The sequence below is a fragment of the Empidonax traillii genome, unplaced genomic scaffold (genome assembly GCF_003031625.1).
Source record: "Empidonax traillii isolate 1590-97213 ecotype Southwest subspecies unplaced genomic scaffold, ASM303162v1 scaffold253:size710434, whole genome shotgun sequence".
NCBI classification, from domain to species: domain Eukaryota; kingdom Metazoa; phylum Chordata; class Aves; order Passeriformes; family Tyrannidae; genus Empidonax; species Empidonax traillii.
The window spans coordinates 274,845-292,619 of NW_020955446.1; the positions used below are offsets into that span (position 1 = coordinate 274,845).

The 17,775-nt window shown below is 35.0% G+C and overlaps 1 protein-coding gene across 1 annotated transcript in view; it reads right to left on the reverse strand.

Moving 5' to 3' along the window:
• The window catches only part of RALYL (RALY RNA binding protein like), a 209,441-nt gene that overhangs the window by 180,262 nt on the left and 11,404 nt on the right, over positions 1 to 17,775 (reverse strand). Inside the window, exon 2 of the mRNA XM_027889099.1 lies at positions 11,139 to 11,417. Within this exon, the coding sequence (XP_027744900.1) occupies positions 11,139 to 11,417 (279 nt within the window). The remainder of the gene's footprint in view (positions 1 to 11,138; positions 11,418 to 17,775) is intronic.

Sequence of the window (17,775 nt, forward strand, 5' to 3'; positions counted from 1 at the left end):
CCTTGGTGAGATCAACAAAGGTAACATAGAGTCCTTTGTTCTGTTCCCGACACTTCTCTTGCAGTTGTCTGAGAACAAATACCATGTCTGTGGTACCTCTGTTGGCTCGGAAACCACATTGGCTTTCAGGTAGAAGATCTTCTGCTATGGTGGGTATTAGTCTGTTCAAAAGAATTCTGGCAAGGATTTTACCAGCAATGGAGAGCAGAGTAATATAAAATGTAGTGCCTTCAGACCTTCGTGACGCTGTCATCGTCACCTTGTACAAGAGGAAAGGAGATAAATCAGACTGCTCAAATTACCGAGGTATTACTAGTCAGTACACTTACTGAGGCAAACTATGACCAGCCCAGTGAGCTTTCTATGATGGAAGTTTAAGTGCTCTTCATCTTTAACAATCTCCAATAGCATCACTGCAGCCAAGACTGGGAAGTATGGGTTGCATGGGTGGACTGCTAAGCAGCTGAAAAACCTTATGGACTATTATTCAATGCTTTGGGTCAGCCCTGTTTTGAGCAGAAAGTTGGACTACATGTGGTCCCAACACAGATTATTCTATAATTCAACAAAAACTATGACAATATCAAATCAAGGGATAAAGTTTATCTTAAGATACCACTAATAAGAAGTGTTTTTAAGTGTCTCTTTACAATTTAGGGTGTTGAATTATTACATAGTGTACAGCTGAGAGGTAAATCACACCTTGAAATGGCTTCAGATTTTTCCAGCTACAGGCCTTTCTGTTATCTAGTATTTCTTTTGTTATCTACTCTTGTTTCTCACTTGCTATTTTCAGTAAAATATTGTTTTCCTCATCTGAAAGACTAATTAAATAGACACAGATTTAATGAAGTGACTCCAGAAACCTTAAGGTAGCAGAAGAACTAGAAAATATTATACAATTCCCATATTTGTTTCAAGATCAGAAAGTTAGTTCCACACTTAAAATTCATTAAGTTCTGGTCCTTTCTTTTTCATGATTGTATGATGCATTAGGAAGAGAATGAAAGAAAGCACAGGAGAATTAAAATTTGACATTTAACTGCAAGCAATAAGGGAGGTGGGACAGATGTCTACAACTAATTACTGCAGCAGTCTATTGGAAATGCTGGTTTTGATGAGATTTAAACGATGCGTAGGAATAACTGTGATCATAACAAAAGTGTTTGGATAACATCAAATCAGTGAAGACTTACACTGAGGAGAAGACTAGGTAAACAAGCAACTGATCCAACAACAACAACAAAAAAGGTATTAAAATACTGAGATTGCCACAAAGGAAAGCAGAGTATTTTAAGTCTTTAAGCACACAATCTCATTTCTCAAAAAAACAAAACAAAACAAGTTAAAAAAACCAACCAAACAAAAAAATAAACAAAACCAAAACAACAACGACAAAAATCAAACCAAAATAGAAGAGGTCTTACTCATGGTGGCACAGACATGTAAGCAACCTTTAGTTGTGGAAATGATTGTACTTCTTTCTGGGACAAGCTAGTGTATGTCCCCAGCTTTTAGCTACCTGGCTGTTACCATCTAGTGGGAGAAAGCTCAGGACTCTTCTACCTGAATGTGAAATTAGAAATTCTGTGCTGAATGTCAACATGGGCAGCGTCTTCTTAAAGATATGTTATCATTTTTTTAAGTAATATGAGGTATTCTGTAAGGTATACAAGGACTTTACACAACTTAAAATAGTTGCAAAACTATCCAGCTTTTTACTAAAACATGGGCTAACTATGTTTCAGTTGGTCTTTTGAAAATTACAAGTCTTGCCATGAAAAAAGTTTGATTCAGTTTCCATTAATTTTCTATAAGGGACTGAAGTCACTTAAAGGGTTGTAACAATCAAGGATTTGAACAGTGTTCAGTTGTGAGTCATTAAAATACCTAGAAAATGACTTTTACTTGAAACTTCTTATGATGGAGCTAATTAATATGAAAATTTCTTCTGAAAGGAGAAGTAATATAGAATGAGAACAGCTAATATGGTAAATTTTTTTCCTTTTTTTGCCTGTGAATTTCACTTTGACCATATGAAATGCTGAAAAATTATTGAATTATTAATAAGTTGTAAGAAATTAGGTTTTGGTGTTTTTTTCTAATATACATGATTTCCACAGTTTTGCTTCTGAAGTTGTCTACTGCTGAAAGAATTGTAGGATTAAGTGTGAAAGTTGCAATAGAACCTTTCTGAGAAAGAAATAGGTTTTCTCCACTGTATTTTCCCTAGGTGTGAAATGCAAGTAGACTTAAGAAACGAAATCAAACCCGAGATAGCAAATATGCCCTCACAAGCATTTCTTGTCTCAGTTAAGCATTTGCATTTTAGCTGAGTCTGCTGCTAAGAAGGGAAAGAAAGAGAGAAAGAGTGATCCTAGAAGTTTGTCATGCTAAAGACCTGCCTCCTTGCACTCAGACTATGATCCGGTGAAGAATTTCTGATGCTCCTTCGGTATTCTGGTAAGAGGAATATTTGCTATACTTTGTCCTCCAAACAGTGGAGTGATGTCTTGGGAGGGAAAGCTGTTTCATGGGTTTAACTGTCATAGTCCAAATGACAAATAGCAGGGCTGAGATTTGCCCAGGTTCTGCAGTACACTAAAATAGCGTTACTCTGTCCTGCCACCCACTCAGTGCTGAATACCTGTTAACCACCCCCCCCCCCCCCGCTTCAAATTGCAGATTAGAAAGATGAATATTGGTATGTCAGATTTGGATGAGAAATTGTCTGAACTCTGCCCTTTCCACACTCCCTGTAGCAAATATGAAATCCTTTTAGAACAAGGTCAGCAACTGGAATGTTTTAACAAAAGAATAAGAAAACATGGAGATATGGCAGGCACACGTATAAAACCAGGTGACATGACATTATCGACTCTATATCCATCAATGCAAGTGAAATAGTGAAGTACTGTCAAATGATCAAGAAGAAAATATCAGACTTAGTCCAGATGAGATTCTATTTGAAGTGAAAGAAGCCAAATGCATGGAAAATAGCCTATCAAATTGAATCAATCTAGATCAAACAAAGAAGGGAAGCTGTAGACAAAGTGAGACCTCCTAGCACAACAAACCCCAAAATTTCAGAGCATCCTAGAGATAGTTCTTCTTTTTATACTGTGCATCCCATATGAGACACTGAGATAAATGTTATGAGAGGATCATTACAGCATTTTTATCACTGCATGATATTATGTCAGTTCAGAATTTACCATTATTGAATAGTTATACAAATTTTAATGACCTCAGCAGTCACTAATCAAAGCAAGTATATTTAAGAAAAGGTAAAGAATTTTGTCTGCCACAAAGGAAAACAAATTTTTGTAACTTCTTATAGGCCAGCAACAGAAATAAAATAGCATTAAGTTCAAATCCAGAAGGACCTCCTGCATAATGTTTGCTTAAAAAAAACCCCAAAACCAAACAAACTCCAACAAACTTAAGATATACATATAATAAAGTCTTATCAAGAACTTTGAGATAGCATTGTCTAAGTGTTTTGAAAGGCACTTATAAAACTACTAAGGATATATCAGACCCACAAACAGGTAAATATATCTTGCAAGCAGATGTAAAGTGTAGGGTTCAATGAAACCCAAGGATGAAATGATGAAAAAAGTAACATTTCATGCAAATGAGGCCCTGTGCTATATACAGACATTAAACAGCAGAGAAGGACACAGAAAGATCCCCTGATAACACCTTGTCCATGATTTTAAAGATAAGCTGGCCATGCAGAAAACTAAGTGAATCTTTTTATGCATCTGTATAAAGCATTGAAAGAAAGCTTTTCTTACAATAACATCTGCTGATGGCAAGCAATCAGATCATTATTCTTGACATAATAGTAGAGGAAATACTTAAGATTTGCATGAGCTGACATCAGGCTGCTCAGAGTACTGAAACATGTACCAAGAAGAACTCTGCAAATATTTCATTTAGGTATATATGAGGAATTTCCCAGGAGGAGTCCCCAGGCCAACAAAAAAGAAAGATTTGTCCTCAAAAGTTTGCCTCATAACTAAACTATTTTTTGATATGTACCTGCTACTTTTCTGAACATGAAAAATAGATTTAAATTGTAATTTCACTTTTCATAATAAGTTGGAGAGACCAAGTCCAGCAAGGGGAAAAATAGAAACTTTTATAAAGTACAGGGAGTAAAATTCACCCATCCTTATTGTAGGTATTCTCAATCCAACAAAATGACTCATTCCATTAAAACGAGGATTTTTCTTTATGTGATGAAAGATTCAGCCAGCTCTTTTTGAAAAGGCATACATCAATTTTATGCAATCGTGCCCAGCCCTGAACTGCTGGGGGATGATTGTTAAAATTCAACCTTCCTCGTTCCTTCCTCTGTATGAGTTGCTTTATGTGCATGGATAGCACATGAAATGGTTCACATCAATGTGACTATAAGACTAGAAAATATTGATTACAAAAATGCACAACAAACACGACTGCGGAGTGACAACAAGATTTAATCATCTTTTTGTGTTCAAGAACATAAGTCAGTTGGGTTATAATGTTGTAGCATAATCTGTTGCTCTGGCTGCAGAATCTTACTGATGCAACAATAGGAGATACTCAAGTATTGGGAGACACCAAACTGTGTAATGTGAATGGACATATGGAAATTATGCACTACCAGAAGATCCTATGAGCAATGACTAGTAGTTCTATCCAAGGTCTTATACAGTGAGACTTGACACTACTGTGTGCTGTTGCACAGGCTTCACCAAGGCCACAGGGCATGGGTAGGCAGCAAAAGGGCAGAGACCTATGAGATAGATTTAGACAGGATTCCTATTCCTGCATGGAATAGGTTGAAACAGGATTACACTGGTTCCCAAATATAGAAACAGACTGAAATAGGATAAAAGAGTCAGTTCTACTGGGGAAAATTTAGAACCTCTGAACTAAGCTGTGGAAGGTTAATTAATAATTTTTCAGAACTTCTGTAATAGTCTGTTTGTGCCTTAGGGCTCAGTGAAGAAGACATTGACTAAGATGTAATTTAGCTGGAAAGACTTAATAAAGACAGCACAAGTCTAGCCTTAGTTTCACTCTTGGTTCCTGTGACATCTAAGGCATTATATTCATTATGGCTACATATGCACAATACTTGTGTGTTTTATTTGGGTTTTTTGCTTGCTTTTGTAAGAAGATCACCTAGTCTTTTTTCTTTATCATTACTTTGTGTTTTGTTCAGCATTAAAAAATATTGGATCAAACAAACTTTCTCAAAAACTGTTTGGACGTTGACAGCTATTTTACAAGGAGAATAGATATCAGCTGGTGAAGTATTCAACAAATAATTATATGAGTTCAATGAATGCAAAAGTCAAGCCCCCAATATACCAACATTCATGATATCTCACAGGTTTTATAGGTTTATGGATAGGTTTATGGATAATTTTTTTCTGCTTATTCAATTATTTCCTTACTAAACTTTTTGTTGTTTAAATTTACATGATAATTATAGCTCCTTATATAGCATTTCGCACATGTGATTTTGCTTTTGCTTAAACTCTATTCAGAAACATAAAAAAGGGGATTATTATACCAGAAGAATACAATATTATTTTTCAAGCCTTGAAAGCCATATGTTATATAGTTATTATGACTTATCAGAACTTAAATACCTTGCTTTCCAAGTCTCAGTTGGATAGACAGTTAGCATATTACTGAGTTACAGTTCTCGGATTATTTACTCTATGGTGCAATGCTGCTAAGTACAGTATATTAGAATGTGTGCCTGCTGAATTACAATGGAATTTTCCATGAAGTGCATTGCCCTTTCTGGTCTGGTAGTGTGCAAATGCAATACCCAATCTTTAAACATTATCTGACTTGAAATACAGTTTGAATATATGATTATCTATTATATGTGTAATACACATTATTTTTAATATTTTATTAAAATAGACATTAAAAGACAAAACCATTCTGATTTTTAATTATACTCGTATAGTTTCTGGTGTTTCTCTAAGACAACCATTGTTCTTGCCTAGAATGTTTTGATCCACATTAAAGCTCAAGTCTTTACAGACTTGCCAGAAGCAAGAAACCTTTCCAGTTGCTCCTTCACTATACACTTTAAAAACAGATAGCATTGGTATCCTGATATATCCTGATATGATGGTAGCAGGAGTAGGTGGGTAAGAGTAACAAGATTGTTTTAATAAGTAATGAGTTATTTTTGTTCGAAGGAATGATTGTTATACTTGCTTGCTACTGACCGAAAGTTGATGACAAAGTGGAAACTGAATAACCACTAATTTAGTTTTGAATTTCCTATCTCAGCATACCATTGGTTTAAGTAAAGCTTAGTAACCAAGAAAATTTGGGCAAATCTGTCATTTTCCAAGCTCATGTACATTTTTCAAAAACAAGTTCACTAAAGCAGCATAAGTATTTATTCTTTTTAAAATATAAAAATTCACGATGCAATTAATGTTTTTTGAATTCCAGATTGAGGCAAAAAATAATTCAGTCTGGATAGTTCTAGTTCTACAAGTACATAATTAAGTCTCTCAGTGTTGTTAGACATTACAAACATAAAATAAAAAAGTTATTTTTTGGATAGAGGAAAAGGAAACAAAAGGTAAAACAGCCCTATTGTCACATCAATTCAATTTGCAGCAAAGGTACATGTTGAGTCTCTCTTTATTACCTGCTCTTCTCCTTGGATCTTTTCTACTGGGTAGTTATAATTTAGAAAGCCCCTGCAGGGCTCTTGTGCTTCTGAAAAGGATATGCAATAGAGTATATCACCCAAAATAATTATCTGCAACTACCATCTTACCTTAGGCTACATGTCAATATGCACTCACTTGGTACTCAGAGACTGCATCTAATTTAGACCTGAAGGCAGACACACGTGAATAATACTTACAGCAACAAAACAGGATTGAAGCTACAGTGGAACTAATTTATTAGTTAAAAAGGGCATCAACTGAAGAATTACAGTATCTTTCATAATCTTGGTACTGTAATCTTTTTCATTTTCCTCAAGATCCAAGAATGAAATTCTGTGGTGTCTTAAAAAAGTAACAGAAGAGAACAAAAGTACAAGCCTTGCACCATTTAACTTGCTTTCTTAAGGTACATGTGAGGTGGTCTGGGTCTTAGGCACAAATCAAAAGACTTCTGAAGCTAAAGGAATTATGATAGTAGAAAAATGTATATGAAAGAGGACAAAAATTAGATCAAATAATTATAAAATATGACAAATAATTAAAAAATAAAACCCCTGGATAATAAGTTTGACTGCACCCTCAGCAAGTTTGCAGACAACACCAAGCTGAGTGGCAGTGTTGATCTACTTGAGGGCAGGTAGGTTCTACAGAGGGATCTGGACAAGCTAGCTTTATGGGCTGAGGCCAATTGTATGAGGTTCAACAAGGCCAAGTGCAGGTCCTGCCCTTGGGTCACATCAAATCCCATGAAGTGCCACAGGCTGGGGGCAGAGTGGCTGGAACTGTGCACAACAGAAAAGGACCTGGGGGTGCTGGTCAACAGCTGACTAAACATGAGCCAGCAGTGTGCCCAGGTGGCCAAGAAGGCCGATGGCATCCTGACCTGAATCACAAATAGCATGGCCAGCAGGACTGGGCCTGTTCCCCTTGGAAGTGATGAGGCTATACCTTAAATCCTGTGTTTAGTCTTGGGCCCCTTACTACAAGAAAGACATTGAGGTGCTGGAGCATGTCCAGAGGAGGGCAATGAAGCTGGTGGAGGGGTTGGAGCACATGTCCTATGAGGAGTGGCTGAGGGAGTTGGATATGTTTAGCCTGGAGAGAAGGAGGTTCAGGGGACATCTTATCTCTCTCTATTGCTACCTGAAAGGAGTTTGTAGCCAGATGGGGACTAGTCTCTTTTTCCAGGTGACAGGACAAGAGGAAACAGCTTCAAGTTGCACCAGGAGAGATTTAGATTGTATATTAGAAAAAAAAAAAAATTACTGAATGGATAGTCAGGCATTGGAACAAGCTATCTAGGGAAGTGGTGGAATACTCATCCCTGAAAGTGTTCAAAAGGCATGCGGATGTGGCACTTGAGGACACTGTTAAGTGGTAAATATGGCAATGCTGAGTTAACAATTGGACTTAATGATCTTTGAGGTTTCTTCCAACCTTAATGATTGTATGATTCTGTAATTCTATATATTTGACAAATGCATAAAGTAAACACACATATAACACAAAGTTGCAGAACACTAAATGCATTTTATGTGATATTTGACTCCACAAAATTCATGTGTGCTGGAATGGATAAAAAAATTAAATAGCTTTGCTGTGACCCTTGTGAGAAACAGCAGAAGACACCAGGTGAAGAACTGAATTCTCCATCATGTACCCAAAAGTTTCATTCTTGCTGCACTGTGCTCCTCAGCCCACAGCTGCAATGAGGGACTTGCACCATTTGCTTTGGAGCAAGCAGGTGTTTAATCCTCCTCTCACCAGAGAAAGGTGAAATTATCCTTGGTAAAGTTCATGGACAGACCCAGTATTTTCTATTAATAATTCCTATTCACCCCATTTATTTGTCTCGTGTGTGATGGAGGTGAATATTTGTAAATATTCTGTAACTCATAGGTGTGTTTAAATGGATGAAAATCTTTTGAGGAGAGTTGATTATGTGAGTTCCCACAACAAGAACACAGCTTGCAGTTTTATCTTAGACCAGCTTCAACATTTTCTTGGCTCCAACCTGAAGCCATTCACAAAATTATCATTGTGAAGCAGACTCCTGCGTACAATACTGACCTGTTTCTGCCCTGCCAGCAGGAAAACACACTATTCCCACGAAGACATAATATCACTTGAAGAAACTACACTGAACTTCACAATAATACCAATAAATTTCTTAAGCATATTTTTTGTGTTCCTTTATGATCTCTACCCCACAGCTTTTTAGAGTGTGTTGCACTTCATGGAACAGAAAGCTTGGAAATAATCACACAGCTCATGAAATCCACTTCCGTGAAGCTGCAGTATCCACAGCACAGCCATTACATATCACTGACCACCAAACACATCAGTAGGAGTTTTAGAGTTGATGGAGGAGACCAACAGACAAATTATAATGACCCACAGGATGCTGGCAAGACTGATGAAAACAGCAATGCTTTAAATTTGTACTTCTGAAGAAATCGTTGAACAAAATGCTTTGTTATATACCTATGGAGCTCAATACTAATTCCATTTGAAAGAATATTCAGCTATGTTAGGTTTATTAGTACATCTATAACAGGCTTTTTTGTCCCTTTTCCATAACTTCATTGTTGATAAAAATTCATTAGTTCTGTTTATTTCAAAATGTAATGCTCTCAGGACAGAGAAAAAAGTAAATTTTCATCCAGAAGTTTCACAATAATGCACAATTTTCACATAAGTTATTCTTCTGGGTCACAATCCCAAATAAATTTTCTCAGTCAACTCATTAAAGTGAAGTGACTGTCAATGTTTACTGCCAATCAAAAGAACTCACTGAAACAGTTTGTCTAATGAGAAGTATCATTTTTACAAATTAACTCTTTTTTATCAAACAATACCAATGAAAACTGTATTTTGCATATAGAAAGCAATTAGATTTGGAATAGGTAAAAGAAAATGTCACTTTGCTTAATATTTATATGCCTAGATACATTAGGAACTTGTGAGTGAAATATGCCATCAAAAAACTTTTCAGAAAAATCAAAGTATTTTAAGATTATACAGTTGAAACTTAGTGCTGAGCAAAATTTCTGTTATTATTCAAAGATTCAAACAATTCAAGTAGTTGTTGGTCACCTAATTTCCTTTTCATCAACTTCACTTGCCTGTTACAGAAAGCACAAAACTACACTGTATAGTGCAAGAACATCTCCTTGTACAAGACACTTGGCATATTATAGGTGCCACAAGAAATGCTAAAAGAGCCTAGCAACAGTAATCATAGCAATAACAGATCTGTTGCCTTAGGAAAACACAGTTTAAAAAATCTGGTCAGACTAGTGTGCAAGAAGCTGTAAATAATGCACTGATGGCATTACATGGCCTATTGCTTGGAGAGCACCGCTCCAGGAAATGTTTTCTAATAATGTCATCCCACAGACTGACTCTGTTGCCTTGGTTTTATCACTTGAGTTTTTTTACTTCACTCATCTATATGACTTTTACTAAAGCTGTAATCTCCCTTCAATATAATTGAAATGATTTAATCTGATTTTCTTTTGAACCTAAAAGATAGAAGTTATAAAACTTAAAATTACTGTTGAACAACTATGACAAAAGAAAAACCCATCTAGCACAAATGTTCCAATTTCTACAAACAATCAGAAAAATAGACTTCCACAGCCTGCAACATTGAAAATGAATATGCCAGATCTCTGGTTCCTACAAAACATCTTGTTGTACTGTCCATTACTACTATAAATATGACAGATGGGGTCAGTACTGTACTCAAGATTTTATTATTGACAGCCTCCATATAGAATTGCAAACAGCTTTCAGAGGAAAGAGTTGCAAAAATAAACAACCAGATCTTACTTAAGCAACAAAAACCAAAAATATGACCCCTTTTTTTTTTTGAAGTTCAGATAAACAGTGTCCACAATATTACGTGAAAACAGCAGCGACCTAGGTTATTAATAATAGACTTCTCTAAATGAATAACAGTATTACAGTTTGATTTGGTACAATTTCAAGGACAACCAAAACCTACTCTTTTTCATCTGTATAAAATTTGACACATAACTGTGCTGGATATTAGTTTAGATCCATTACAAGAAAGATAACCACATCTATTAGATGAGCCTTGGTATATTACATTAAGTTTACTAACTACAGTCTAAGTAAAAATTGTAATGTTTTCCTAACATGAGTAATCATGTTCACTACACAGGAATTACAAAGAGAAGTATAAAGATGTTAGAAGTGATGAATCAGCAGTTTATAGTTTATAAACATTTTGTAATATCTAGGGAACATCCCATACATTAAAAATTCTGTCAGATCCAACATCTCGGATCTTAGATAGAACAACAGCAAAACAAACTTACTAGTCCCGAAGACACCAGAAGCAGATGATATTTCAAAGAGAAAGGAAAGAAAAAACAGAATTTTATGACATTAGCAAGTCCTTACCTAGTGGCTGCCCTGCGATGATCCTGGCATTCTCTCCTGCCACTGCAGCCCTCGCGTGCCTCTCACTCATGTACTGTACAAACGCATAACCTTTGTGCACTGAGCAGCCCACTATTTTCCCATACTTTGCAAAGATTGCTTCGATGTCACCTTTTTTGACAATGGCTGTGTTCAGATTGCCGATGAAGACTCTGGAGTTGATAGACTTTGGGTCATTCTTATTGGTGACGTTGCTGGTCTGTGTTTTGCCGGTCATGGTTAGGTCTCTTCGCTTTAAACCTTAAATAAATAACAAAGAAAATTATGTTTCAAAGCATGAAGCATCTGACTTTAGATGACTTTTCCAGCAATAATTCAATTTTATTTTTTGCTTTGAGTGAATCTGGACTAAAAAGAGTCAAACTTTGTAAAGCATTATCATTAAAACCAAGATAGCACATTTTAAAATACTGCTCATAAGTCAAATTAAAATTTCTTATTTTTGTGGATATGAAATAGACCAATACATCTTTTAATACAATGCTGTGATAGCAGAGCTTTACTGTAATCTTATGTGGATTTCTGCTAAGAAATTCAATATTGACTTTTTAAGTACCTAGCCATCTGGAAACTGCAAAGCAAGAGAATGAATCATTATCTTCCATCAAAGAAATGAACATTCAAGGCCATGGAGAGAGCAAACTCTTACAATGAAAGACAACACTACTTTTGTTTGGTGTCAGTTAGAGCAGTTTCTCACCAGTTAAATATCTCAGTGCAGGTAACATACAGTTCTTTACTGCAATCAATATATTTCTATCAGAACAGTTTTCCCTATAAATTCAGTACAAAAAAAAAAAAAAAAAAAAAAAAAAAAAAAAAAAAAAAAAAAAAAAAAAAGAAAAGAAAAAAAAGAGAGAAAAGACAGTGGATTGTGTTCTGAAAATTAAAAAGTATGAAAACAAACCACTTTAACTGCAGGAACATAGATTTGCTTGCTGCTTCGCTCTTTGTATTTGTCGCTCTGATGTCACAAGTCTAAATGCATCCTGACATCTTGGATGGAAATAACCACATTATTTTTGTGAAAGATTTGGTAAAACAAAACAAAAAAAACCCATACAATTTTGGTGTTCATCCAGCCTCACACCTCTGAAGAACATGTGATTTTCTTAATATTCCACTTGCCAGCTGGTCCCTCCATTTGCATAAATTTACTTAGATGGAAATAAAATAAAAGAAATGCCTGCACTGGGTTTTCTTCACCTTTAGTAGACAACAGGAATTTCAAAAAGACACATAGCTTTAAATATAGAAAATTTATTTTGTAAGAAGGAGGTCATTTATGCAGCAGTCAAATATAGGCCATGTCTTACAGGCAAGAGATATGTTACTATTTTTTAACCTGTTCATACTTTTGATCATCACAGTAACAGCTTGGGCAAGAACATCCAGTTAAATACTTCCTCCAGTTAAAGTTCAGTTCATTCCTCAGGATGAAAAGCTATAATGACTTGTATTCTGGACACCTAAAGCTTGATTCTAAGTAACAGAAATTTCATATTTTAAATCAGCAGCTACCGTATATGAAGCTAGAAAAAGAAACCATTGTTACAGAACTCTGCACAATTCCTGGTGAACAAAATGGCCACAGCCACAGCCATCAGCACTTTGACTGCCTCTACCCCAGAGGATCCAAATCCCACCTTCCAGGTAAGAACACACAAATCAGATCTGTGGGCAGTCCTCCTGAGTCCCAGAAAACAGTCAGCTATATTAAACAAATATGTGCTATCAGTCAAATAGCTTTCACTTGCCTAACAACTTAGTATGACAACTAACTTTATATTGCAACACTTAGAAAAAACATTGAAGAAAATAAGAAAAAAATGTTTCCTTGTAAGTTTGTTGATTTTTAAATACATTCTGGAAACACAAGATACTGTATACATGCACAAATTTCATAATGGAAACCCAGGAAAACTGTCTTGACCATAAGCCTTTGAGCTTTATCATAAGACAGATTCAACTCCGTATATTTCTAGATTGCTGTGCAGAATGTGCATATTTGAAGTCATGTCTAGATGTAGTTAGCCTGAATATTGTGAACATTACCAGCAGAATATTTGGTACTGTAATAATTTAAAGACAAAACATTTGAAAAACGTAAATATAATTCACATTAAGCTCCATATTGGCATAAAGTGAACTGCTGATTTTTAATAAGACCCAAAAAGTTTAAACCCATCTTAGATATGCCTGTATTTACACAGGAGTCAAAGTGACAATAACACAGCCATGTTATCTTAAAGAGCCCTATTTACATAAACTGAAGAGGTAACATGGCAGAGTATTTAGGCTTAAAAATAAAAGTTAATGCATTCAGGTTGCTGGTAAACAAGGAACCACTGGTATCCCCTGTGGTGATGAGTTTGGTGTGCAAGTACCACTCTATTGGGAAAACCTAACATGGGCAGTATTGTGTTCATTTTTGTCATGGTCTAGAAAAACACCCAAACTGTATTTGTCTTTATATAATTCTTAGCTTCTTGATAGCATCATCTGTGAACATTTTTTGACTGTGTATCTGAACTCATTTTACTAAACACACAGAGGTAGTTTATCACAAGTGAGATCACTGGTCTAGAAAGTAATGACCTTGACTGGTAGACCTGTCGCGTCCACTAACCTGCTCTATGACTCTAAGTAAGATTTTTTCAGTGCTTCCCTTCCCACTTTTTAATCTTCAGACGTGCTTTTTTTTTTTTGGCTAAGGGCTGTCTCTCCATGTATTTATATAGAGCTTCTAACATGATGATGTGACCTCAGCTGGAACATTTGCGCACAGCTGATAGACTAATAATAAAAATGGCACGGAGGAAAAAATCTACAGAAAATCTTCTGTCAGAAGTCAGGATTTGCATGAAAATTATACACAACAAAACTCCTTATTTATTACGTCACAATTGTGTTCTAAACACCAGAGTACCACACTCTGTTTTTCCTGTATTGTTTAGCCATTTAACATGGGATTTAGTAAACTATTTCTTTTTTATTTCATAAAAATCCTCATTTTATTTTTGCCCAGTTTTTGTCTGCGCTAATTTAAATAGACATTGAATATTTCTCTCTTGTAGTTCTTCTTTGCAATGCAAATTTACAATATTTTTATAACACAAAGAAAAGCAGTTGTCTGGTGGGTTCTCTCATATTCAAATGAGCAGTCAGGAAAATGTGCTGCGGAAATTCAAAGGGTAAGAATAATGGTAACACGAATGATTGAGATTTGATTGCCTTGGTGGTCAATGTACAATACTATTGTGAATATTTCATAAAAATCAAAGATCCATGGGAACTTCATCACAATGTAAAAGAACATGGTTTTACACCTCACTTACAATATGCATCTGTGAATACTGAATTATATCTATCTTCTCTGAGCTATCAGTAAAGTCACAAACATTGTAAATCATACAACTTCAGAAATAAATGAAACAGTGAGAAAAACATATCTGAAATAATCTCATTCAAGATTCTGAAATCTTCTCATTTCTTTAAGAAATGCTTTACAAATAACAGCTAGCTATCATTGCATTTAATCATAGTTATTTATTCAATACACTTTTTTATATACTGTAATTATAATACAACACATGTTATATATTATATAGTATATACTATATACCATATATTATATTTTATATATTGTATATGATATATTACATATTATATATTAGCTTATATATACTGCATTGTTTTATACAGTAGCTATTTCAATTATTCTATCAAGAAGTAAATAGTTTAAGTCTTGGTATAATTAAAATACAAGTTATAAATTGGATCATTTCTATTACTATATAGATCTCTGCTTTGAAGAGTAAAGTTTGCAAATCTTATTGGGGCATTTAAATTTCTAACAAGTTAAATAGGAATGAAAAAGCAAATTACTAAAATGAGATTCCTATTGTTTAGGACATAAGCGAGAAGTTTAAACCAGTCAATTTAAAGTGCTGAAGAGAGGGTAGAATTTAATCCTTGGCTTCCTTCACTTTTCCAGCATTTCTTGGCAACGTTTGGCTAAGTACCATCATGACCAAGCGTTGCTTTGTGGCTGTGAAATTCAACTTCTTTTTGTAAGGTGTATATATGAACCCACATCTCCCATTGCATAGATGTTCCTCCTCGGGCACTACCCTCAGAAGAGTGAAGATGACAATTCCTTCTACACATGTGCCTTGCCCCTGTGCAGGGACAGCACTGGGATTCAATTGTTGCTTTATTGGTTGAGCTTTTCTGTGACATATTGTCTTCAAGATGTAAGAATCAATGATTATCAAAATATTTATGGAGAAAAAGAAGAATAAGGCTGTAATATATTTCTCTCCTTTTGAGTTACCTTCTAGCAACAGTGACAACATTAAGCTTTTGAAGTGTTGTAGACGAATTCAAGGTGTTTAAACATTGGAAGTGTCCTTCTGAGAATGAAATGTCCTACAACATAGAGTTATCTTGCATTGGTACTAATATTTTATGGGGAAAATTCAATATTCATGTTAATTCCTTTAATAGGCAGTCATTAAAAAGTATTTTATCTCAGTTAAATCAGTACTTGACAAAACCCCTACAAAATTTTATATATATGTTTTGGAAGTATGACTACTGGATATTTCACAGTAGTAGGAAGGAATGGAGGGAGGGAAAAGAGAGAATGGAAAGCTGTCAGACAAAATATATTTTGTCTTGGAAAAATCCTTTTTTCTTTATGTTTTAGGCTAATTTTTAATGAATTATTATATCTAGGTCACATAAACAAAGAAAAAAGTTATTCATAAGATAGTTAGTTAAATCCACATCAAAATATTCTGTGTCTTTCCAGTCCTCATTAAAGTCAAAAAATATGCTGCTTTTTTTTTTTTTTTTTTTTTTTTTTTTTTTTTTTTTTTTTTTTTTTTTTTTTTTTTTTTTTTTAATGGTTTAGTTTTTAGCTTCCTTTCAATTACTTTTAAGAAGGGGTTGAACATAATGTTTATAACATGGACAATTCTCCCTTCAATCTGGCATTTCTGGAGTCACATAAATGACAATATACATCAATACATGCTATGCCATATCTTGTAGAAAACTGAAAGATAAGGACTGAAAGATAAAATGATGTAGCAAATCTCACTTCATGTTCTGTTGTCACTCATCTCAAAGAAACAAATACTGTTTCTTTGTGGAGGGTGAATAAAATGTATCTACTCGTTAAAGAGAAATAAAATAATTGGAGATTAATGATAACATGCAGGAAAAAATAATAAATTACTTCTAAGGATACACTATTTTACATTAGTTGTTTAAACATTGGAAAGAGTAAGGGGGAGATGAACACTCTGTCCCCAGGAGCAGCACCACCTCTGAGGAGGGGGAGGAAAGAAGAGAAGGTCTGATGTCTGTACAGGTGGATGGAAGTTGTAGCTGTTTATTTCCCTGAGTGCCTCATGGTGCTGGGACCTTCTCTCACCCAAATGGTCAGAAGAAAATGAAACCTGTGAGCACAGAATAATAGGGATTTTCCTTCCCATTCACATGCTCTTTCGTTCTCAGGATAAAGAAAATAACCCTACATGCTCATGTGAAGAAATACATTTCCCTAATATAAGATTTGATGATCACTCACATATGGGTCAATTTCCCCAATCATATTTAAATCCTGTTAAATATAAGGTTTTCTCTGTTTAAAAGTTGTGAAATCAAGATATAACTCTACTGGCTAGGATAAGAAAGTAATTGTGATAGCACATACCAGTACAGTTGAGTAAATAATACAGTGAATTTAGGAGAAAAATATTAAAACCAAATGCTAAAAGAAAAAAGTAAGACTTATTTGTATTCTAAGTGGAGTTGAAATTAGAAAATGTCTAAGCCCATAAAGAGATACATCCTTTGAGGGAATACTTGAGAGACCTTGACACCGAGGTTGCTTCGCACACTCCAGAACAGGACCTTTGGTATTATCCCGCAGGTAATACTTCACCTTTTAAACTGTATCTAGGAGAGACAGTACAATCCAGACATTTTTGATACTAATTCAAGGCAGACAAGTAATGGGTTAACTTTGGTACTTTTCTTTAACGTGTCTTTGTTGCAATCTGTGTGCTGGATATGTCTATCCAGGAAATGATAATGGAAACTTTTCATCTTGGGATATGTTTCTTTTATGTGCTGTCAGTCAGTCTCTCGGAGAAAGAACTGAACAGGTTTGGGGTTTTTTGTTTGGTTTTTTTTTAAGCAAAAGGTAAACAAAAGTAGGTGACTTTCCCCTTAATTTCCAATATTTTTACTAGATCTATTTTTAGCCATCTCATCTCCTTTGAGTCATCATTTATCATTTATACAGCAAGCTATTTTAATCTTCTCTCATCACTCATTCCTGCTGGCTCTTTAATAATTTTTAATGTATTTCTGACTTTCTATGATTTCTGTGACCTAAATCTGTTTTCAATCTTCAGTTTTAGGTGTAGTGACAGCAAAAGCTGCAGGACTCCTGCCTTTCTCTTCACTTTGTGATTTGATGGATTGCCTAAAAAAATCTCAGCTATATTTGTTGTCATATGACCTTTCCAGCTAATCTCATGTTCACTAAGATTTCTTGGTCTCATTTGGTAGTGTTTCCCCA